The 24,990-nt window shown below is 41.3% G+C and overlaps 1 protein-coding gene across 4 annotated transcripts; it reads left to right on the top strand.

The window, feature by feature from the left end:
• Positions 1-6,594: 6,594 nt before the first annotated feature.
• On the top strand, positions 6,595-24,956 carry LOC306941959 (katanin p80 WD40 repeat-containing subunit B1-like). Of its 4 annotated transcripts, none has more exons than XM_079527602.1 (20): positions 6,595-6,610; positions 7,821-7,917; positions 8,015-8,145; positions 9,263-9,380; positions 9,787-9,887; positions 10,278-10,319; positions 11,789-11,872; positions 12,621-12,736; positions 12,833-12,904; positions 14,458-14,608; positions 16,713-16,900; positions 17,374-17,543; positions 18,144-18,194; positions 18,335-18,399; positions 19,145-19,387; positions 19,794-19,937; positions 20,955-21,031; positions 21,129-21,203; positions 22,601-22,717; positions 23,857-24,956. In XM_079527602.1, the coding sequence occupies exons 2-20, from the start codon at positions 7,866-7,868 to the stop codon at positions 23,990-23,992; spliced, it is 2,133 nt and encodes a 710-aa protein (XP_079383728.1). In that variant the 5' UTR covers positions 6,595-6,610; positions 7,821-7,865; the 3' UTR covers positions 23,993-24,956. The 4 variants fall into 4 exon arrangements, with proteins under 4 accessions (XP_079383728.1, XP_079383730.1, XP_079383729.1 ...); XM_079527604.1 differs by having other exon boundaries at positions 17,374-17,525; XM_079527603.1 differs by having other exon boundaries at positions 17,377-17,543.
• Positions 24,957-24,990: the final 34 nt, after the last annotated feature.

Below are 24,990 nucleotides of genomic sequence, written 5' to 3' on the forward strand. Positions count from 1 at the left end.
ACGATTCGTGTAATGACGTGTACAGGGTTTGGACGTTTACTTTCTAGATAACTGATTAAAAGTGTGACCACAAACATACTCTGTAGTCCATAACCTACAAATCTGTGATTTTCATGTCCAAGGCACAGCAATCGGGTAATCACAGATTTGTAGGTTATCTATATATACAAGTGAGAAGTTGTACCCAACCCAGGCAAAGGGACCCAAAGTCACACACTGCATACATCACTGACACGTCACTGACACACTGCAACACACTACACTCACACGGCAGGACGTCACACACTTACCCTCCGCGTCGTTCGGCCGCTATCTCCTCATATCGCGCCGAACGCCGACCCTCAATTGCCTGGGTTGGGTACAACTTCTCACTTGTATATATAGATTGCAATAATAGCCTAATGTGTTGGTGTCCAGCGAGACCCCAAATAGCATTTTAAGTTGTAGTTGTAGGGATTGTCCCGATCACGTTCTTTTTCTCCCGATCCGATTCCGATCATTAAGTTTTGAGTATCTGCCGATACCATTTTTTCCCAATCCAATATTTATATTTTATAGAACACTTATGCCTTCTCACAATAGTACAATATCCAAAATCACAGATAATATCCAGTCTAATATCATGATATGGATCTAACATTGTTACTTGATGTCCTGATCACATGTTTTTGCTCCCGATCCGATTACGATCATTTGAAAATGACATGACCGGCCCCGATTTCCCATCACATGATCGGATCGGGACAACCCTTACCCCAGTGGTTCCCAAAGTGGGGTCCGGGGACCCCCAGGGGTACCTGAGGGAGTTCCAGGGGGTCCCCAGCTAAATGATAGTTTGGAACCAAATAGACCCTGATGGGTCCATTTGGTTCCATTTGTAGCCTACACTCAGAGTTAAAATAACATTTATTTTACAATATAAATTGGGGGTCCCAGAGATAGAAATGCCATTAAATGCATGTCAAACTGGGGGTCCTTGAAATTAAACTGGTTGAGAATCACTGCTAGAGCCATAAAAATCTTCTCTTATGGGAGGTCCCTGGCATATCCTTTCAAATGGGGGTCCGTGGGCTATTTAGTGTCAATTTGGGGGTCCTTGACATGAAAAGGTTTGGGAACCACTGCCTTACCCTACTAGTTAGTTAAGGATCGGGACAACCCTTAACCTACTAGTTAGTTAAGGATCGGGACAACCCTTACCCTACTAGTTAGTTAAGGATCAGGACAACCCTTACCCTACTACTTAGTTAAGGATCGGGACAACCCTTAACCTACTAGTTAGTCAAGGATCGGGACAACCCTTACCCTACTAGTTAGTTAAGCCCAGTTTTATACTTAAATTGTACAACGGTGTCACACAAAACTAGCTGATCTACAAACTCACAAAGCACCGCCATCGCAAAGTGTTGAATACTTGTAGATCTTCATTTTCACTAGTTTTGAATTAAAACAAAAAACATTTCACAAAAATCTGTATTTTGCTTTTATAAAATGTATATATTTTTGAATCTATTTAATACATTTGTGTAATTAACTGTTGCTCCCCTAATACCAACGAAAAGCCACATCGACCTGTTTACTTACTGTATGTATTGGTCAATAATTACATAGTTTTTTGTTACTTTTTGGATAAATACATATAGGCCTACTTTAGTAATTGTAGTAAAACAATTTATTTCTAGCTTTTATTTGAATTGTATATTTTAAACACAATTTTCAGCAAATACTGAAATTAAGTCTATAATCTTAATTGGTACTAGTAATTTCCTTTCAAATAGTTATCCAAGTAATCCAATTATTATTATCATATATTTTAAAAACCGAATGATAGTTTCTCAAATTGATGATTTTTCAGTAACTGATGATAGTCAGTGTTTGTAATGTTAAATTAACACTTACAGTAGTCTGTTCTATATAATCCGACAAGTCTCTTCAGGCATTTTAATTGCTATTTGCATAGACTGTTGATTCTCAAAGTGAAAATTTCTCAGATCTCAGACTGGACATACATTAACCCACACCTACTAAAGGACAATGCAACACAGTTTTGTGTAGTGATTGTTTTACTAATAAATAAAGACCTGACAAATATTTACATTAAATTTGGAATCCCTTTCTGACGATGTCTCTCTCTCTCTCTCTCTCTCTCTCTCTCTCTCTCTCTCTCTCTCTCTCTCTCTCTGTCTAGATTTTTGTCTAGAACAATGTTTGGCAGTGGTTTAATCCATTCCCTCTTGATACAGTGGTTTTCAAACAAGAAATATCCGTGTTCACATGCATGCCCAACCGCCTCCACACATCTCTTCATTCTGCAAACTCTTGTCTTCATTAATGCTAAATAAAAAGGTTTAACCACTTAAGCCGCATATGCTACGTGCAGTCACCAATTATCACCCTCCTCCCCGGCCGTCTTACCTATACCCCGGCCAATTGTTTCCGTGTATAGACCCTCGACAAAGCCAGTGTATTTATTTTTTTAACAAAATGTGTAATTGTATGTATTGCAATAATAATGTGTGGGTTTCACACCTGGGAAGCAACCAGGGCTCTTAACAGGACTCATGGCTCCCACTGAGTGATTCTGAACTGTTCCTGGGAAAGCTGGCCTGGCAATGACTCAGCCTTTCATCTCCAACAGCTGCCTGTAATCTGCAGCGGAAAAATGAATTAACTTTCCCTGTGTTCTTTCTAATACCCGGGTTGGCATGAGGGATATACTTGGCTTCATGGCATGCTAAAACATACACCCGTCACAAGTGTCTGGCCTCCTGTAGGATAGGTATTCTTCACACACAGAGAACAGGGACCAGAACGCATACATAGGCCTATATGATCAGATGTATTCTAGACCAACATTGTCTCATCATGATTACCTCACCTTCTGACGTTTGGCAAAATACTTCAATTACCTCAATTCTTGACGTATTTAAATAATACGTCATGGCGTGACTTAAGTGTAAAAAGGTCACGCTCTGACGTTTTTTATTTTTCTGTCTAAAATAATCTGAATCTATATTATTATTCATGTCATGTTAGAGCAGGTCTGAAATAAATGTCAGAGCTGATATCGACATATAAATATGAAATAAATGCTTAAACATGTCACTATGTCTAATGTTATAACCATTGGGTTAACCAATGCTAACAACTTCCCTGCTAAAGTATGCAAATTCCGCTAAAATCCGCCTTTTTGTACACAATCGTTTTGGAAGATAATACAAGTCTTTTACTAACTGGCTAACAGAAATAGCAGATAAAGAAGTATTAACACTGATAGTTTGTAAAAAAATTGTTTATTTTGGTCCGCCTAAAGCTAATTCATGCTAATGTTCCAGCTGGGGGCACTGGTGGAAAATGCGGAAATGGCTTCCTATTTCCAATAGCAGAAGAAGAAGACTCGAACGAATGTAGTGTAAACATTGTAACATTATGTCACCATAACGTGGTTATTATTAGTTGCTTTGGAATGTACCTGCCATGAAAATGGCTGGCACAAAATACATTTTTTGATGTAGGGTTCTTGGACAATACATAATTCTGGGGGTCCTTGACATGGAAATGTGTGAAAATCACTGGAAACTTTAGAAACAAGCCCCCCAAAAACGCAACCTGCAAGGCTGCAACTACCAATAAGCTCAAAGTCGCTTATAATAAGAGGACTTGGCAACCCTCGCAACAGGAAGTTAAGTCATTTGACACTACTCGGTGAATATAAATAATAATAAAAACATGTAGGACCAACTTCCTGTAGCGAGGGTTGCCAAGTCCTCTTATTATAAGCGACTTTGAGCTTATTGGTAGTTGCAGCCTTGCAGGTTGCGTTTTTGGGGGGCTTGGGCTTGTTTTCATATACCGGGCGGGTTGCTTATTTCTCTCGCAGAAACTGGCAACGCCGCAACGATAGCCGTTAGCTACATTATTTAGGCGGACCAACATAAACACTTTTTTACAAACTATCAGTGTTAATACTTCTTTATCTGCTATTTCTGTTAGCCAGTTAGTAAAAGACTAGTATTATCTTCCAAAACGATTGTGTACAAAAAGGCGGATTTTAGCGGAATTTGCATACTTTAGCAGGGAAGTTGTTAGCATTGGTTAACCCAATGGTTTTAACATTAGACATAGTGACATGTTTAAGCATTTATTTCATATTTATATGTCGATATCAGCTCTGACATTTATTTCAGACTTTTTTATATCGCTGCAAATAAGAACTCTGTTCCAAAAATAAATGTTTGATTCATATCATGGATATGAAGAATCGACTAACGGCGAGAAAATGCTAATGTTACCACCACCGACTATTTTCGCTAGAAACAGACTGTATCAAATATGATTGACTGACTATCGTAAACGATACAGAGCCAGGTCCCATTCTGTGATTTGTAAAACTCCCCTAAACAATTTCACATGTGGAATCATAATGTTATGGTATTATCGTTAATTTTAAATCTATCTTATTCTACCATGGATTTCAACCCGGTTCCCGCCTGCTCAAATACTGACACTTTTACCATTGAGATTTATTTTTACCATTGAGCTAATAGAGCCGGCCTGCTTGCTCAGGGGATACATTTTATCTTGATCATCATCAGGTCTCAGAATTCGTGTCAGATGCTGTGTCTTCTTCCCCGTGTGTTGCTACTAGGGTTGGGATTCGGAACCGGGTCCATTTCAGACCCGGTTCCGACATTGCGGATCCGGAGCCGGTTCCATCGTTTTTTTATTAACGGTTCCCCAAACGGTTCTCATCAGTCGTCATTTAGCTCCGCTGTGTCTAGGTGCTGCCACACGGTCAAAAGAGCTGCGCACGTTCTCGGCTGCGCGCTGCTTAAAGCTTGAGTTTTTAGACAGCTGGTGGATGGAAATTAAGCTCCACCTCCGCCGAAGACTTGCGCGACGGCCAGATTCCCGGAAACGCTCTCCTCCGCTCAAGTCTTCGGCGGAGGTGGAGCTTCTTTTCCATCCACCAGCTGTCTAAAAACTCAGAATTTAAGCTGCGCGCAGCTTAAGAAGTGCGCAGCTTAAGACCGTTTTGCGCTATGGTGTGGAGACGGTGTCTCACCGTCTCCACACCTGAGCGCAAAACTTTCTTAAGCTGCGCACTTCTTAAGCTGCGCGCAGCTTAAAGCTTGAGTTTTTAGACAGCTGGTGGATGGAAATTAAGCTCCACCTCCGCGGAAGACTTGAGCGGAGTAGAGCGTTTCCGGGAATCTGGCCGTCGCGCAAGTATTCGGCGGAGGTGGAGCTTAATGTCCATCCACCAGCTGTCTAAAAACTCAAGCTTTAAGCTACGCGCAGCCGAGAACGTGCGCAGCTCTTTTGACCGTGTGGCAGCACCTTCTGTGTGTGCATGCAAGCAGAGCCTGGGGTGACGTCACCCCACCTACAGAGTGAGTGGGGTCGGGGAAAATACGCCCACTGTTCTGTGCATTCAGCGACCGCCGCGGAGCGAGTGGGACACTGGGACAGTATGTCGCACAGATCTCTCTCCAAAGTGTGGTTAACAGAGAGGGAAATGAGCACGCAAAGTGCAATAAATGCGATGCTATAGTTCCCTCTGCAAAGGTTGTTGCAACTTGTACCACGTCCACATTGAGGAAACATCTCAAAATCAATATGCCTACACGAGTCCACAACTCACGAGAACCGGCACATCGCGTTTGTGAGCCATGCGGAAAGCCGTGCCCGCTCTCCCCGCAGATTCACCACAGCCGACGGGGGACGATCTGATGCAAGGCTGGTTTACTTTCCCCAGGCTAGTAACGTAATAGAAAATAAAAACTACTAACGTCTACAGAGCTTTTCATTAGGCGTATTGTACAACTGTTGTTAATGGTGTTAATTTAGAACGCCAATGACTCGACGTCTTTCTGTCTGATATTTTATGAATCACGTTAACTATAGAGCCAAATCAATTTGTCTGCACTTATTTTTTACAACTTATAAGCAACTCAACTGCTTTTGATTTGGCTCTAAATTAATCACGTGACTGTTGAGAGCCCAGCGTTTAGGTGCATATACCTCCATAGATTGATGATGATTTTATAATCCAAGAAAGCACTATGGCTTGTTTCCATTAGGGTAAGGGGTCCTTCATATTACATTAATCTGAACATTAAAGACAACATTTGTCACCACAACAATATCATTATTGCAATGTGTACTGTATATTTAATATACAGTAGGCTACAAATTGCAATATACAGTACAAATTGCAACAATGATATTGTTGTGGTGGGCACTGTATGAAACAACAAGTGCCATTCTAGGGCTACGTTCCAGCTAACAGGCCAGATTTAGCCTCTCATACTCCCAAAGTGGCCAAAATAAAGAATATGTTGTTGTCGTTGAATAAGATTTTGTCCAATGCTGTATTGATTTATGTTGGTACCATATGGGGAGAGATAACAGGGCAAACGTCGATCAAAATAACTCTTGTAGGAGCCAAAGAGTGCTTAGTTAGTTATTTTCACTTGATTGGTGATGGGTGTGGGCACCGCATTGACGCTCCATTATTGGTGGGAGCGTCTCTGTGGGTGGCCACCGGTATAGATAAATACAGGTATCTGTACCAGCTGGGCTAATGCTGTTTGAACTTGGAGGCAGGGTGAGCTGGGAGCGATACATTTTGTTGACCGCACATGCACTTTATTCGATAGTTTCATTCATTCACGTTTTGTTTGCTCACCGTTTGATTGTTATTTTTAGATTATTTGCACATATTTATTGCATATATTTATTGTAATATTTGGTGCACTGAACTATATAAACATGGGTCCATTTGGTTTCATTTTACACACTCAAGAGTTAAAGATCTTTTAAGGGTCCATTTGTTACCAACTCACCATCATATTATGAGGGACCACCTGAACCCCCTCAAGGACCACTGGTGGTCCCCCGGTCCAAAGCCACTGCCCTAATGTGATTTATTGTTGGCAGCTATTTAAGAAGCTTCTTAAACAGCTGCCAACAATAATGGCAGCTGATAAGTACTACCTAGCCCCTTTCGGAACCCTCGGTTAAGGTTTTCTGAAGTTTGGACATCGCTTAACCGTAGGGTCCCTGATCGGTTATAGTAAGCACTCAATAGGATGCAGATGTTTTTGCAAAATATGATTTGCTAAAGGGACACTTTACCATTTTTGCTAACAAATATATGTTAATGGCCTTTAGAAGATGTAGAACACTTTCCTGGGGGTCTTTATGTGTAATATGTGGTTTTAAAGATATTTTAGCAGTGAGCCCGGTGTCTCTGTCATGGACACTGGGCTCACTTCCTTGCTGGACTACAATTCCCATAATGCTTTGGTGCACTGTTCCTTGTGGATAGGGGGATAGGGAGAGGGCTGTTTTACTGAGACAACATGTAGTCCAAGGTTAATTAAATGAGGATAGAAAGCGAAGACCGTACGGTGGACTCCATGTTGCTCCATGGAAGGAAAGAAACATGCACAATTGAGACCAGGAAGTTGTACATGCACAAATTAGGGCATGTACAACTTCTTGGTCTCAATTTCCTTCCATGGAGCAACATGGAGTCCACCCTCCACCGTACGGTCTTCGCTTCCTAACCTTATTTAATTAACCTTGATGTAGTCCAGGAAGTAAGTGAGCCCAGTGTCCATGACATCAGAGACACCGGGCTCACTGCTAAAATCTAACAGAGGGTCCCGAAAGGGGCTACCCTGCTCCCAGAGTATCTAATGGGAAATGTGGTTGTTTGTTGCTCTGTCATGTTTAAGACTTGATTTAGCATGGATTATCATGCTCATAGTCTCCTGCTGCCTCATGGATGATGATCAATGTTTGTTCCATAGATACTATAGTGAAAAAGGAATAGCAGCCGCCAAAGTGTCCCCATCATGGCTGCAGTTGCTTCTTCTTCCACCACAACCAAAATGTCCTGGCGATTACGTAAGTTATCATCCATCATAAGATGTATATCATATATAAACATCTTTATATATGACATAAAAATATGTTTATTGTTTTGTTTTGATATTTTTTGCAGAAGAGTTTGTGGCTCATTCCAGCAATGTGTCCTGTCTGGTCCTGGGGAAAAGCTCAGGCCGCCTGCTGGCTACTGGTGGAGAGGACGGAAGAGTCAACATCTTCTCCGTCAGCAAACCCAACTGTGTCATGGTCAGTGTTTTTGTTGACTAAAATTAAGACTAAATGTGTTTTTCACTGACAAACTAAATAAACTAAGCCATGATGACTGACTAAGACTAAATGTATATGTAATGACTTGAGGAGAGGAAGTTCCTTGTCAGCTAAAATGACAGGGACATTTTTGGGAACGAGGTTAAAATCTGTTGCTGCCATACTGTACACACACACCCTCTTCAACAACAAGAAACCTATAGTCTGCATTCACAAGGGCCAGGACTATGGAGAATATGACGTTATCATTTGTGAATCTGGATCCTGAGTGTGCCGGCTCAGGGATGACCACATATTCAGTGGGCCCAGGCAGGCAAATTCCACGTCTTCTGGGACATGTGGGCGGTGTTCCCTAATTTCTTACCCCTGGGCACCGGCGTCATAGCACTATCATATGCTCCCAGATCTGGTTGCAGGTGTCTTGAACAATGGTGGCCACTGTGGAAATCCCCAAACGAAAACTGGTGTCGGTCGACACAAACTTGTCCACGATTTCATGTACTGTAACAGTAGGAAATGTCTTATATGCCAAAATCTAAAGTGGCCTTCTAGAACGCCACTATGTGGCCGATTTGAAAAAATCTTGGAGAGGAATGTCTCTCTTGGCACGTTGTCTGCGTGTATGAATTTTTTTTGCTTATCAGTCGGGACTCTTGCCGCTTCTCAGACGCACACAAGGCAAAAAACACAATTTCTGGCTTAGCTGCGACATTACACATTTTTATATCCTACCCTGATAAAGGTAACATGCAGTATATGGTACATTGGAGAAGTAAAGTATATTGCGCGGTATATCAGGTTTGATTGGCTTGTGACTGCATCATCAATTGCTGCAGGTGTGAATGCTTTGCATGTAGAACATTTTAACCATGGTATCTGTGCCTCATTTCCACATCACACTTGTGTGAAAAGGTTTTAAATGGGAAAAGGGACAAGCTGGGAAGATATAAAGAAAAGGCTTGACAGTGCTCATATGGCTGAAAGGAGAATTGAAAATGGAATGTTATAAATATGAATGAGAGAATGCTCACAAAATAATTCTGATTTGTTTGCAGTTCAATCACTTCTAATTGTCTTTTCTGGAAATCCTTCTCAGAGTTTGACCGGTCACAGTAACCCAGTAGAGTGCGTGCAGTTCAAAGGATCCGAGGAGCAGGTCGTCGCAGGGTCACAGTCAGGATCCCTGCGCGTTTGGGACTTGGAAGCCGCTAAAAGTGAGACTTGTGTGTGTGTGTCCGTCCGTCCGTCCCCAGTAGTACTAGTAGTCCTGGTTGTTGAGATCAACAGTACAAGGTTTAACCCATTTTGACCTGAGATCAGATTCTAAAAATGTCTTCTACATCCTGACAGTTTTCTGAAAAAGCTATGTTTCTATGTCAGTCGTTTGATTTTTCAAAAATAGCAGACCTACAAGCTCGTAGCGCTCCACTCGGTGAGCTTGTAGATCTGCTATTTTTCAATAGCTAAAGCATAACATAATGGTAACACCAATAATTATAATAGAAAACCAGAAATAGTACTATGGGGTCCATGTAGATTTGAAAACCAGCAGTACAAGGCATAGTGGTGGGACAGAAAACTAGCTGAACATGTTTCACTCTTTGTTCTTATTTTCTTCAGTCTTACGGACTCTGGCGGGACACAAGGCCAACATATCCAGCCTGGATTTCCATCCCTTCGGGGATTACTTGGCGTCAGGGTCCATGGACACAAATATCAAGGTGTGTGTGTGTGTGTGTCTGTGTCTGTGTCGGAGTTGGTGCCTTTTTGGAAATATTACTGTACTTTCAGAACTTAATTTAGAAACAATCGCTGGGTCTTTGCTGAATGGAGTTGCATAAAATATAACCGCTCGAGGTCAGTTCCAAGTTGCTGCTCATGCCCCTTATGATTTTCCCGCCACAATATGGTGGCCCGCTGCCATGTGTACCGTTTTACACGTCTATGGTCTGAGCCTGAGTGTAGTTCATGGGACAATTGGGAGACCCAACAGGTCAGCTGACCTGTGGGATCTGGAAGTAGAAGGGGTTAAAAGGTCAGCAATGTTGTAGCAACCCATTAAGAACTTTGTAAATCAAGAGAATCCTAACATTGTCATTTTGTTTTTTCAGATGTGGGATTTACGGAGGAAAGGATGTGTGTTTAGGTATAAGGTAAGCTGTGTGTGTGTGTGCGTGCGCGTGCGCCTTGCGATGTGTAGTGAATTGAAGGAGTTCATGTGCATAGATGACCAAATATAAAATGCTAAGTAACCGAGGACTACCGACAACCTCCAGACATTCAGGTGTCACAAAGTGCCTCCTTAGCCTTGTGATCTGATTAAAAGTGGTACAGCATTTATAGTCATTAGCTAGGCTTCCTGTTATTCACGTTAGCAATTGCCAAAGGCCTACAGCTAGTTTAGTCAGCTGCTGCTGGTGGGTGTGCGTGCATGTCTGGAATTGCTTGTCTGAAGTTTGTCTCCCTGGCTTGCTTGCTCGCTCTCTCGCTGGTTAAATGCATACTGCAAGGTTTGTGTGAGTCAAAGGTTTGGGGTGTATGCTATATAATATACAGTATACACAGTATTCAAGCTTCTTAACACATTTTGTGCCCAAGACGTCTGTGGACGTCTTTAGTATTACCGCACGGGCAGAGCCCAAGACGTCTGTGGACGTCTTTGAAAAATAAAAAAGATCAAGACAATGATTTTTTTTTAATACGTGGTGCCAAAGCTTGTGTTTTCACCATTGAGAATGCATTTGGCGTTTAAATTAAATAACTCAGAAACTATAAAACATTTCAAAGTGTAAGTAAAGTCTCCAGTCAGCTGAATTATAAAAAATGTGAATGGATTTTCTAGGTGAAAGTGATTTTTGGGCAGTTTTGCATGGGCTCTCAATGTGTTAACAGTTCTACTGCATAAGCCGCATTCCCCGCTATATAATCCAATATTATATGCTGCCTAGATTGTCTTATTACCTTTGGAGCATACGCCGAAGTATTTGCCGCTTTGATCGATGAAAATCGAAACACCATATTCTTCTAGCGGGATCATTCTGCTTTGATGCCCTTACTTCATGGAACACTCTACAACAAACACTACAAATTAACCCATTTAGGCCCGACGTTGAAATTAAAATGTCTTGTAAATCATGACGGTTTTCTGAAAACCTCATGTTTCTACAGAACCACTGACATATCAGTGGCTTTCAAACTATTTCATGTCAAGGACCCCCAGAATTATCTGTATTTGGCTGCTGACCCCCATCTGAAAATATGTTGTTCCAGGGACCCCCCCCAGAAGCAAAGATTTGAGTTAAAAACATTCGCTCTGAAAGAATATATGTTCAAAGATTTGCGCCACATTTTGCGATTAATTTTTTTTTAGCAGATCTACAAGCTCGTGCCGCGCTACGAGCTTGTAGCTCTGCTATTTTTCAATAGCTAAAGCATAACATAATGCTTAAAACGGGTGCACCTCAATGCTTTTTCGAAAATAAATAAAGGTTTCAATCAATTATGCCCCATCCAGCTTCCCAGTTCCCACCCCTTTGGGTTAAATCACAGGCTTGTGCCACACAGTCATGGAGGATAAAGCCAGAACAACTTGAATGGGTTTATGTGTTTCTGTTTTCCGCAGGGTCACACCCAGGTGGTGAGATGCGTGGCGTTCAGCCCAGATGGAAAATGGCTGGCATCTGCCAGTGATGACAGCACCATTAAGGTACCACACCTATACACCAAAGACTATTATTATGACGATGATTTATTATTAATAATAATCATTTATTTCGATTAACATGGCTCACTGACCACCATGCAGTCTTATCCCAAGCTTCGTTTACCTATGGCCCTCGATTACAGAGGCACTACACTGTCTCTCTGCATTTGATGTATGCGTTTACCTTACTGTAAGTCGCTCTGGCTAAAGAGTGCCTGCTAAATGCCTAAAATGTAGCATTTTCTAGCCTTTTATTAGCCACAATTAACTTACTGTCTGCAAGTTGCAACCATCTCCATTGACCCTGACAGCCCATTCATGAAACGCAATCCTATCTGATTGTATTAAACAACAAAATTCACCAATATTGCAACTCTACGGACAGCTCGGGTTATCCTTTGTCTCTGTCAAGACTTTGTCCATCGTTGTCATGTTAATGAGCAACTTTCTGTCAAACTCTGTGCAGTCATATTTTTCAATGTTAATCACTCAACATCAACCTGGATTGATTTGACAACTGCAATATCGGTGAGTTTAAGTTGTTTTAATACAATCAGAAAGGGCTTTTCTGTTTCATGAATAGAAAGTCAATGAAGCTTGTTGGAACTTAGAAGCAGATAGCATCTGCATGTTTCAACCAACATTTTAATTTGCATTATAACCTTTAGTATCTTAAATGACCAAGTACGGTAAGTACAAAGACATTTATTTGTCAACATTTGTCTTCTATTCTTTTCACAATGTCTCTTAGCTTTGGGACCTAACTGCGGGGAAGGTGATCACAGAGTTCACAGCTCACACTGGACCTGTGAACATTGTTCAGTTCCACCCGACAGAATACCTGCTGGCATCGGGCAGCTCGGACAGGTACAACAGACACCCACATCTGTATTTTAAGGACATGTATGTAGTTTACCCATGCAGTTTTTTTTAAATAGCTACTGTTGTGTTTGTATATTACAGGACCATCAAGATGTGGGACTTAGAGAAATTCAGCATGATCGGCTCTTCGACGGGGGAGACGGGGCCTGTCAGGTGTGTATGGTGCCAGTCAGTGTGAGTCAGTGTGACTTAAGTGTTATCCTGATATACTGTAAATGAAACGGCTTTTTGTGTTCATTTACTTTTTATCTATGCTTTTCTGGGCAAGGGATGTCAATTGTTTGGTTCAACCCACTTTGGTAATGGGGTGATTGTAAGGAGGAGTTTGATTGATTGAAATATTTATTAACAGTTTGCAGAATTACAGTACATTTCAAGCACAAACTCAATACAAAGACTGTTAACTGTGAGTGGACAATTAAGCATTGCACTTGTTTACAAGAGGGTCCACCTTGTTCAATTCATCAAAACATTTAGAGACTTACAAATAGACACTTCTATATATATATATATATATATATATATATATATATATATATATATATATATATATATATATATATATATATATATAGTCAAAGAACAGAACAGGAATTCATCATAAGGGAGGTAAAAAGGGAACATAAACATACAGTGAGGGGAAAAAGGGGTGGGGTGGAGGATTCAGATTTTACGGAGGCCAGCTTCGAATTGCAGCCGTCCGTACAGTAGGTGCCCTTTGAGAGCGGTTTTGAAGGAGTCAAGGGATTCGCATGTCTTAATGACTGTTGGTAGGGCGTTCCACATTTTGGTGGCATAGGAGCGAAAATAATTTAGTCCCTTTGTGCCGAATCTGGGTTGTAAAAGTACAGCCTCTAGCTACTCTTGCAGCTTTTGAGTTTATGATGACATGCCCAAAATAGGGAAGGCAGATTGAAAGTGGTTTATGAATTGGTTCAGCTGGCGGTACTGGAAGTACATGGAATAATTACATGAAAGGAAGCAAAGGAAAAACTTATTTTTGTTGTTGTGCAATGTTAATATTAACCCATTTTGACCTGAGATCAGATTCTAAAAATGTCTTCTACATCCTGACAGTTTTCTGAAAAAGCTATGTTTCTATGTCGGTTGTTCGATTTTTCAAAAATAGCAGATCTACAAGCTCGTAGCGCGCCACTCGGTGGCGCGCTATGAGCTTGTAGATCTGCTATTTTTCAATAGCTAAAGCATAACATAATGCTAACACCAAAAGGGGTTCCCGCCCAAAATGGATAATATTAAGCAGCACTTTCTAGTGAAAAACTGACAGGCTAAATGGGAAGCAATGGAGCAATCGGTAAGAGATAATTGTGGTGTATTGTTATAATACTTTGGAGAGATGTATATCTTGTCCAGCTTTAGTCACATGTGTCGTGGTGTTTTTCCTTTCCATTTAAACACGTTCTTTTTGGACCATCACATTCATAGGGGCGGCGGTGGCTCAGGGGTAGAGTGGGTGGATGGTCCAACCCAGGCTCCCCCAGAGTTGGTGTCGAAGTGTCCTTGAGCAAGACTCTGAACCCCTAATTGCTCCTGATGTGTCTGGTTGGTGCCTTGCATGGTTTCCGCCGCCATCTGTGTATGAATGTGTGAGACTGGGCGAATGTAATGCACAATCTATGTAAAGCGCCTTGGATAAATGCACCTTTTACCATTTTCTTCATCTACTAATGTCTCCGTGCTTGCAGGTGTGTTCTGTTCAACCCAGACGGCTGCTGCCTGTACAGTGGGAGTGTGGACTCGCTGCATGTGTACGGTTGGGAGCCAGACTGCTGCTTTGATGCGGTGCCAGTGGGCTGGGGAAAGGTGGCCGACTTGTCCATCTGCAACAACCAGCTGGTATGTAGTTGTAGGCTCATCCCCAGTCCTAAAAACACTACTGTTAACCCTTTTTGACCTGTAGCTGGGTCTGAATTCGTTAAAATCGTGCACTTGGTGACAAGTTTTTGATTTTTGGTATGGTGGTAGGTATGGTTATAAAGTTTTCAAAAACCATCGCAAACAAGTTGGGAGCGCCCCCTAGTGGTCCGTTTGCAATGAATCTAATATTAAATGGGTCAGTATATGGTTATAAATCAAAATAATTGATAAAAGATTTTCCAATGGATTCTATTAGTGTTGGGTGTGCTAAATAACATACAAAAAAATTAGGAAAAAATAACTTCTGGAAAGGCATCATATTCAAGATGGCGTCCACGATGGCTGCCGGGAGATTAAAATTCCTATAAACTGGGATTTAATACATAAAAAATCATAACAATTATGCACTTGGTGACAAGTTCTTGATTTTTGGTATGGTGTTAGGGATGGGCATAAGGTTTTCAAAAACCATTGCAAACGAGTTGGGCTCGCCCCCTAGTGGTCCGTTTGCAATGAATCTAATATTAAATGGGCCAGTATATGGTTAAAAACCATAATAATGGATAAAAGAAAAAAATCAATGGATTATATTAGTATTGGGTGTGCTAAATAACATACTAAAAATGTAGGAAAAAATTACTTCTGGAAAGGCATCATTTTCAAGATTGCGTCCACAATAGCTGCAAAATGCCTATAAAGCTTGGATTTAATATGTAAAAAATAATAATAATTGATAAAAATAGATTTTCCAATGGATTCTATTAGTATTGGGTATGCTAAATAACATATAAACATTTTGGGTGAAAATAACTTCTGGAAAGGCATCATTTTCAATATGGCGTCCACGGTGGCCTCAGTAAGCTTAAAATGCCTATAAACTGGGATTTAATACATATAAAATCATAACAATTATGCACTTGGTGACAAGTTTTAGATTTTTGGCATGGTGTTGGGTATGGGCATGAGGTTTTCAAAAACCATCGCAAACAAGTTGGGCTCACCCCCTAGTGGTCTGTTTGCAATGAATTCAATGTTAAATAGGCCAGCATTGGATTCATTGCAAACAGACCACTAGGGGGCGAGCCCAACTTGTTTGCAATGGTTTTTGAAAACATTATGCCCATACCTAACATCATGCCAAATATCTAAAACTTGTCACAAAGTGCATAATTGTTATGATTTTTTATGTATTAAATCCCAGTTTATAGGCATTTTAAGCTTACTGAGGCCACCGTGGACGCCATCTTGAAAATGATGCCTTTCCAGAAGTTATTTTCACCCAAAATTTTAATGTGTTATTTAGCATACCCAATACTAATAGAATCCATTGGAAAATATATTTGATCAATTATTTTAGTTTTTAACCATATACTGTCCCATTTGATATTAGATTCATTGCAAACAGACCACTAGGGGGCGAGCCCGACTTGTTTGCGATGGTTTTTGAAAACCTTATACCCATACCTAACATCATGCCAAAAATCAAAAACTTGTCACCAAGAGTATAATTGTTATGATTTTGTATGTATTAAATCCCAGTTTATAGGCATTTTAAGCTCCTGGCAGCCACCGTGGACGCCATCTTGAAAATGATGCCTTTCCAGAAGTTATTTTTTCCTAATTCTTTAGTATGTTATTTAGCACACCCAATACTAATAGAATCCATTGGAAAATCTCTATCAATTATTATGGTTTTGAACCATATACTGGCCCATTTGATATTAGATTCATTGCAAACAGACCACTAGGGGGCGCTCCCAACTCGTTTGCGATGGTTTTTGAAAACCTTATAACCATACCTACCATCATACCAAAAATCTAAAACTTGTCACCAAGTGCACGATCTTGTTGATTTTGGACGAATTCAGACCCAGCTACTGGGAACGATTCCATAAATGTCTTCTAAATCCTGACAGTTTTCTGAAAAAGCTATCTTTCTATGTCAGTCGTTCTTCGATTTTTCAAAAATAGCTAAAGCATAACATAATGCTAACACCAAAAGGGGTTCCCGCCCAAAATGGGTTAGTACAGTACTTAAGTAAAAGTACTTTGTTACTTTACACCACTGTATTATTATTCTCAGATCGGCGTGTCTCACCAGCTGACCAGCGTGTCCTCCTATGTGGTCGACCTGACCAGAGTAAAGAAGTCTGGATGCTCTGAGACCAAAGGCCATGTCCAGGACAACCAGCCGATCACAGAGCCCTCCCCCAAGGGCTCCACGCTGAGACGCAGCTACGAGAGGCCCACCACCACATGCAGCAGTCAGAGGTCAGAGGTCATAAAGTAGAAAGCCTTACGTAAACTGTGTTCTTAACACCCTGAGCCGCGGCATAAACGGAGGTCTCCGTCCTATAAAATGGTAACGCCCGGCGCTCAGGACGGAGATTAATAAAAAGGACGGAACTTTATTGATATAACGGAGCGCATCACTCCACAGGCGGGGAGCGCCGGTTGGGCAACATTCGACGTCATTTCTGGTTGGGACGTCATCCAAAATATCGTGAAAATATTTATTTCAGAAAACTGGAGGATTTAGAATTATTTTTTTTATTTTGAGGTCAGGCCTAAAGGGGTTAATGTTTGTGTTGCGGACATTTTGTGGGGACAAAAGCTGTATATAGGAAACTAAACGTTCCAAAAAGACGCCATCAGTGTTTTTTTCCATAAATATGGTGACCTAAAAGTCAAATTGTGCAGCTGGAAATACTAAGCGAGTTACTGGCAACCTCTGTGCCATTCAGCAGGGTGAAGGAGGCGCGCCAGGAGCGATGGAGCCCAGAAGGCGAGCACCGCAGCCCCAGCAGCGAGGACGAGAAGGAGGAGAAGGAGTCCACTGCTGAGATTCAGAATGCAGAGGACTACAAGGAAATCTTCCAGCCCAAGGCAGCCATCTGTATGTCTGCTCAAATGTGTAAACAAAAAAATATTTTGTTAAATTTTGCTCCGAGGCCTATTTGAGGGCGGTAATCTGCAGCAATTCGGTATTGTAGTCCGATGTAATTTTGTAGTCCTACGCTACGTGGCACCAGCTCCCGTCCGCTTCTCATTGTAAATGGCAATATCTAAACGTGTGAATCTTTTTACAATAACGTTATTTTTCAGAAAGGAAGCCATTGAGGGTTAAAATGGGTCTTAATGCTTCCAACTAGAGTAGAATTATTAATTAATTAATTAATTAATTATTGTTCTGGAGGGGGGGCGCTTATATCACGGCTAAAATACTGAATTTGCTGATAACAATCCGGAACAAATGTTTTCTCAGAGTTTCATGCCGACGCTAACAGAATCTCCCATTCGCTCCAAGATTCCGAAGTATTGTGAGCCAAAACAGTCGGTGTGTATGTGGTATTTCGGATGTGTCAGCAATTACATTAAATCCCTGAAAAAGGCCAGAGGGTTTAACAGTCGGTGCTTATGGGTCAACTTGACACTCTTGGAGTTTATTGAACACTCCAGCATGTGGTACTATTGTGTTGACTTTGTTCCTGAATCCCTCTCCTCTTCCCGTCAGCTCGCACCCCTCCCAAGTTCAGCGAGCCTTTCCCTGCTCCGCTCGAGGAAGGTGAGTGAACCAAAGCTCTACACTGTGCTCCGTAGGAGACGAGCTCCTTCATTTAGGTCCTGCAACTATCGATTCACTTTGAATAATCCAGAAGTGCATTTTTTTTAGATGTTTAAATTTGTATTTTTCTCTCTATACAGATAGGTTTGTGGTGAGAGCCAGCCAAGTGTCAGATGTTATGACACCAATGCCCGACAAACAGCAGGTGGGTGTATTGGTACACATTCTTATTTACAGTATAATGTGGACTGGTTTTAATGGTACATGTATTCACACTCCCATTGAGTGCATGCCTTAACCTGCACTTAGTCCCAACTCTCTCCACTCGCTCCTGGAAATGTGACACTTTGTGCACAATTCCCATATCTACATTGTTTGGGAGCATTGTGGTTTCCCAGTGAAGCCAGTATGTTATACCTGATATCCTTTGTCAAATATGCTAATGCTATAAAGACATCAAGTTTGATACCTTTTTTTTTTTTTCCTGACCCACAAGTCAAGATACATGGAAAGCCATGAGTTTCTTGAACTTGGCAACAACGTGTGCGTTCCTTGCTCCCCGTTTACAAGGCCCTTAACACATTTTGTTACCGCACGGGCAGAGCCCAAGACGTCTGTGGACGTCTTTGTAAAAAAAAAAATAATAATAATAATTTTATTGCATTTTATTTTTAATCCAAAAAATCAAAATGATTTTTTTTTAATACGTTTTGCCAAAGTTTGTGTTTTCGCCATTGAGAATGCATTTGGCGTTTAAATTAAATAATTCAGAAACTATAAAACATTTCAAAGTAAAAAGTTCCAGCATGCGTCTCCACAGTCAGCTGAATTATAAAAAATGTTAATGGATTTCTAGGTGAAAGTGATTTTTGGGCAGTTTTGCGTGGGCTCTCAAAGTGTTTTAAGACATTCTATGTCTAAAGCCTGCTGCTCAATGCATCTCTCCACAGCCTGGCCATCTGAGGGACATCCCAATGGCGTCGTCCACTCCTGTCCAGCGGGTTGAACCCACGGTGGTCTCCTCAGCGCCGCGGCCCATCCCCTCGGCGAGACCTCCTCCCCCGGTCTCCGCCTTTCCTGCTCCCCGCTCGGAACCCCCCCAGGCCTCCCTCGCCAAGCCCAAAGCACCGCCTAATCTGATCCCGGCTGCCAGGAGCAAGCCCATAGGGCTCAACGTGGCTGATTTCTTACCAGTGAGTAAATGTCTGAACATGCCGATTGCACCATTGATCAGAATTGACAAAGTTTACAGTTGTAAAACAGCGTGTGAAATTAGTTTTTGTGCAATTGCCATCGTTTATTGAGGGCCCTCCTATATACAGCTTTTGTCCCCACACGTCTCAATATTTGCCATTGACAATGAAAGGAGAAATTGGGTCAAATGTCTGCCAAAAATGTTTAACCAAATGTATCCAACCAATCGCAAGTATAATGATAAGAGCGCCCCTCACTTCACACGGGTGTGATTTTGTTATTCCCATAAGAGAAAGGGTAATGACCAGTACACACTCTTAAAGCTTTGTCTCCTACTTCCACATTTTATGAAGGGGTCTCTCTCTCTGTCTCTCTCTCTGCGTCTCTCGCTCTCTCGCTCTGCAGTCTTCACGTGGTCCCACTGGCCTGAGCGATGAGGAGGTCCTCTCTCAGATGACTAAAGGTCACGAAACCATGCGTGTGATGTTGGCCAACAGGATCAAGAACTTGGAGACGGTGAGAGCTGCGTGGGCCAGCGGAGACGTGAAGGTAAATGGGCTACTAGACAATTTACCATCTGAGGTAGATTCTTCAATTATTCAACATGGTTTTTCAAACACTTGAAACCACCAACCACTTAAACAAATAATAGATGTACAAGCTCGCAGCGTGGCACGCACGCTCTGAGCTTGCAGATCTGCTATTTTTGAATGGCCAACGCTATAATCTAAAATGACACTTGCTTTCCCGGTTTTAATGGGCTAGTCCAGCAGTCAACGGGTGGGAAATTTGGTATATAGTCTTTTATATTGTCTATATACATATATTCATGAATCCACTTGCTGACCGGCTGTTAGTATTGGGCAATTTGTTTTATAGGGGTTTCTTGTGACCCTAACATTAACATCCTATGGCAGGCAAAAATGTCAAACTTTCCTTTTGCTTTAAGTAGCATGTGATAAACAAGGGGGTTTTCATGATTCTGAATCCATTCCAAGCATTAGTTTTGCACAAAATACACTCCTTGGGCTAAAAACAGCCATAGCCACTTGCCCATTTGTCATGATGTCTATGGCCGTTTTTAGCCCAAGGAGTGTTTTTTGCGCAAAACTAATGCTTGAAATGGATTCAGAATCATGAAAACCCCCTAGTTTGACATGTCACATGCTACTTAAAGCATAAGGAAAGTTTGACAATTTTGCCTGCCATAGGATGTTAATGAGAAAAAAAAGTTGCCCAATACTAACAGCCGGTCAGCAAGTGGATTCATGAATGTATGTACATAGACAATATTTTAGGCCAATAAAAAAGACTATATACCAAATTTCCCACTTTAAACAAAAGAAGCCTGTTGGCTGCCGGACGTTTTGGAAATATAACAATGTGTTAATTTCCAAACGCTCAGGGAAATAATAATGAATGAATGACATTAGGAAATATACAATAGGAACATTATTAGGCAACATTACATGAGGAACATTGGGCACTGGCAGCATTGTTGTTGCTATTATGCTATTGTTCCAAAGTTTGTTGTTGCTATTATTTGCCCACTTGGTTGTTTTCCAGGTGGCTATGGATACCGCTGTAGCCATTGGTGACATGTGCATCATTGTGGACGTGCTCAACATTTTAAATCTTAAACCGTGAGTGGGCATGACACACACACACACACACACACACACACACACACACACACACACACACACACATGCTAGCTACTATAATCTCTCTGTCTTTTAGGGCACTATGGAAACTGGACCTATGTACCTCCATCCTTCCACAGATAGAAAAGCTGCTGCACAGCAAATACGAAAGGTGAGCAAAGACGGGACGGTTATGCAATTGTCGCCTGGAGGCCAATAAATATACTCTAGTACAACACAAACAGGCCCATTGCATTCCAAAAATAACATCTATGTGTCATATCTCTGCTGTCGGAAGGAACTCCAAAATGTTAATTTTTCAGGAAATTACGAACTTTTTGAAAACTAAGCAATACTGCCTTATCAAAGTTGGTGTGACTTTATATATTGTCAATGACTTGCATGAGAGGGGGAGAGGTGGTGGAGTTAGCTGCTTTAGCAGACAGTTTGAGGGTCCAATGGAGTTAAGAGGTTTTGTCCCAACTTGCGTTTTTTACTACTTTCCATTGGTTCAATATTTTTCGAAACATCACACAGGCGTAAAGGGTGTTAAATAGCACTGATTTATGCACAAAAAAAATCTAAAACCCCAAAAATGGAGTTATGAGGTTACCTCCCAATAGCAACGATATGTTTGAAGATATATATATACAGTCAGAATTTCATTGGTTCCAAACCGACAGCAATAACAAAAATGACCCTTGTTGGTCAGCTGTTTGTTTGGGTTAGCTGTTGACCGCAGGGAGAAGTGTAGTGTTTTCAAGTTCAAGAATAGCAGAGATGGTACAAGACAACTGGTGCACAAAATGAAATGACAGTACTGGGAAATTATTTTGAAATGAACTTCTTCCATTGTTGGCTAACACTGCTCTAAAGTGGTTGATGGCTAGCATAGTTGGCCTGTTCAAAGTCCAAGATTTATAACCAACTGCCAGCCACCCGGATGTATCCAAAAGTTGTCTCCTAAAAACATGAAAGTGTGTGGATGAAACCACCTGTGTGGGGTCAGTGGGGATCCAGCAGGAACAGTCGTGCATTCACTGGTTCCATTTTCTAAGAGTAGATGGAAGAAAACTGTCTATACAGCAGCAGTGTTTTTTGCCAAAGGTACAGAAAAAAATCACACCCGTGTGAACTGAGTGGTGTAAGGTCTGACGTAATGAAATCATGTCTGACGTAATGAAATCACACCCGGGTGTGATTTCATTACCTGGCTTTGTTTGTGCAGAAAAAATGAGCATGGTTGCTATGTTCACCCTGTTCACCCGGGTGTGATTTCATTACGTCATTACAACAGGGTGAACATAGCAACCATGCTCATTTTTTCTGCACAAAAAAGCCAGTTGTAGGAGTGGTTTACACCACTCAAAAATGGCTGCTGGAAACTTTACTTTGTATTCAATTATTTTATTTGACTGTACCCTTTCTTAATCTTGAAACAGTGAAGTGGAGTTTTAGTTTTGTCGAACGGTATACATTTTGCTCTTATGAACTGAAAGAAATGGGGTGAACGTAACAATGGCATTTATTATTGTGGTCTTTCTAACCCCCGTTTATGTTTATCTCTAGCTATATCCAGACGGGTTACCTGTCTCTGAAGCTGGTCTTGAAGCGTTTCTGGCCCCTCATCTCAGACACACTCAAAGCACCACCATCGGTCGGAGTGGACATCACACGAGAAGAGAGGTGATCATCTCCAGCTTGGCACTCATCTAAACATACCGACTTTCTCTCAAACTGATATAAAAACAATAGATCCTTGTGTAGACCTTAATTAAGTCAGGGGTTCTCAACGTTTTTGGCCGGGGACCCCCGGAAATGCTTTGGCAATGTCTCGGGACCCCCGCCCCGCCCCCTCCCGACCCCCAATATAAATTGACTGCTACAATAACCTTAAACCATTTTGGGCGGGAACCCCTTTTGGTGTTTTAAGCATTGTTATAATTTAGCTATTGAAAAATAGCAGATCTACAAGATCATAGCGCGCCACCGAGTGGCGCGCTACGAGCGTGTAGGTCTGCTATTTTTGAAAAATCGTGAAAATATATATATATATATTTTTTTAATAATTTGGGGACCCCCTAAAATAATTTGGCGACCCCCCAAGGGGTCGCGACCCACGGGTTGAGAACCCCTGTGTTAAGTAGTAGAGGAGGCTGAATAAACAGTCAAAAAGGACACGCACGTCTAAAAAAGGACACGCATCAAATGGTGTGCAGATGTTTTTCATTTCTTCCTTGTGTAGACCTTTCCTTAACAATGGTAGAATTTTAATTTGATTGTTGCTGGCAAAGAAGACTTGTTTGTTTGGATGCTTGATAAACAGCGCCAGTGCATTTGGAGGCTTAACATCGGCCTGGCAGAGACAATACATAGATAAATAATGAGGGATAGCCGATTGGCGTGTGACCAGCAGTGCCACAAGGTCTCGTAGAGTCGCTAGTCTTTGTGACTCGGTGTGAAGTTCCTCATTAATAATCTAGTGTTTTAAACTTATTAATTTATTGTATTTTGCACCACATTCAGAATCACATTTAAAATCGGAAAATGACAAATCTATTAACCCATTTTGGGTGGGAACCCCTTTTGGTGTTAGCATTGTTATGCTTTAGCTATTGAAAAAATAGCAGATCTACAAGCTCATAGCATGCCACAGAGTGGCACGCTACAAGCTTGCAGGTCTGCTATTTTTGAAAAATCGTGAAAATGCGGCACAAATCTTTGAATATATATTCTTTCGGAAGATTTTTTCTTGTTTTTTCTTCTTTTTTTTTACGTCTGGTCATAATGGGTTAAAACATGTTTGGTTGTTCTTGTTTCTTCAGGCATGAGAAATGCAAGGCCTGCCATAAGCAGCTCAAGAATCTAAGTAACGTGGTGAAGAACAAGGCTGACCAGGTGGGGCGACACGGCAGTACCTTCAAAGAGCTGCAGCTCCTCCTGTCTCCGGTGGACTACTGACACGGCAGTACCTTCAAAGAGCTCCAGCTCCTCCTGTCTCCGGTGGACTACTGACACCATCCACTTTGGGATGCTGGTCATGGACCAGCCAATTGTGAGATGTTGGTAGCCGGGGAGCCAGCCAGCCACCCGGAATTTGAGAGGACCTGTGATGTCATGAAATACTTTTTTTTTTTTTAATTAATTTGGTCATTAAGGTCCACAGAATGAGAGGTCTGCTCTGCCGGGAAATATCGCGCAAAAAAAGTTAGGACAATTTTTGTATACCACACCATAGACCAGTATGACATTTTGCCTTATATTGGTTAAGTAGCATGTGACATGTCAAACTAGGGGGTTTTCATGATTCTGAATCCATTCCAAGCATTAGTCTTATTAAGGAGTGTTTTTCGTGCAAAACTAATGCTTGGAATGGATTCAGAATCATGAAAACCCCCTAGTTTGACACGTCACATGCTATTTAAAGTATGATGACATTTTGCCTTATATTGGTTGTCTATGGTGTGGTATACAAAAATGTCCATAACTTTTTTTTCCCGCAATGTTTCCGGCAGAGCAGACCTCTCATTCTGTGGAGCTTAATGACCAAGTGAATAGAAAAAAACACAAATCAAGTATGTCATGACATCACAGGTTAATCCTTAACCTGTGAACTCCCACAGATGTAGTGTTGTGCCTGACTCCTTCAACTGAGCAATCAATCATTTGAAACACACATTAGGGTGGATATTAAGGGCCAAACGTTGAGATGAATCCATACAATGAATCCATCCAAATTCTTCTTCCGGATCATCACGCGACGCCTTCAAGCCAACAAGCTGCCTGATTTGTACACTTTGACCCTTACACTGTGTGGTCAATAGGATGTTATAGTTTTGATGACACTTTTTTTTTTTCCTCCACTGCAGATTTTTTTATATATATACTGTATATGTCTTAAATAAATAAAATTATCACCACTATGCTTAACAATGATCTTTATTCATGTATTGTCTCCA

Source organism: Electrona antarctica (assembly GCF_951216825.1).
Source record: "Electrona antarctica genome assembly, chromosome: 2".
Taxonomy (NCBI): Eukaryota; Metazoa; Chordata; class Actinopteri; order Myctophiformes; family Myctophidae; genus Electrona; species Electrona antarctica.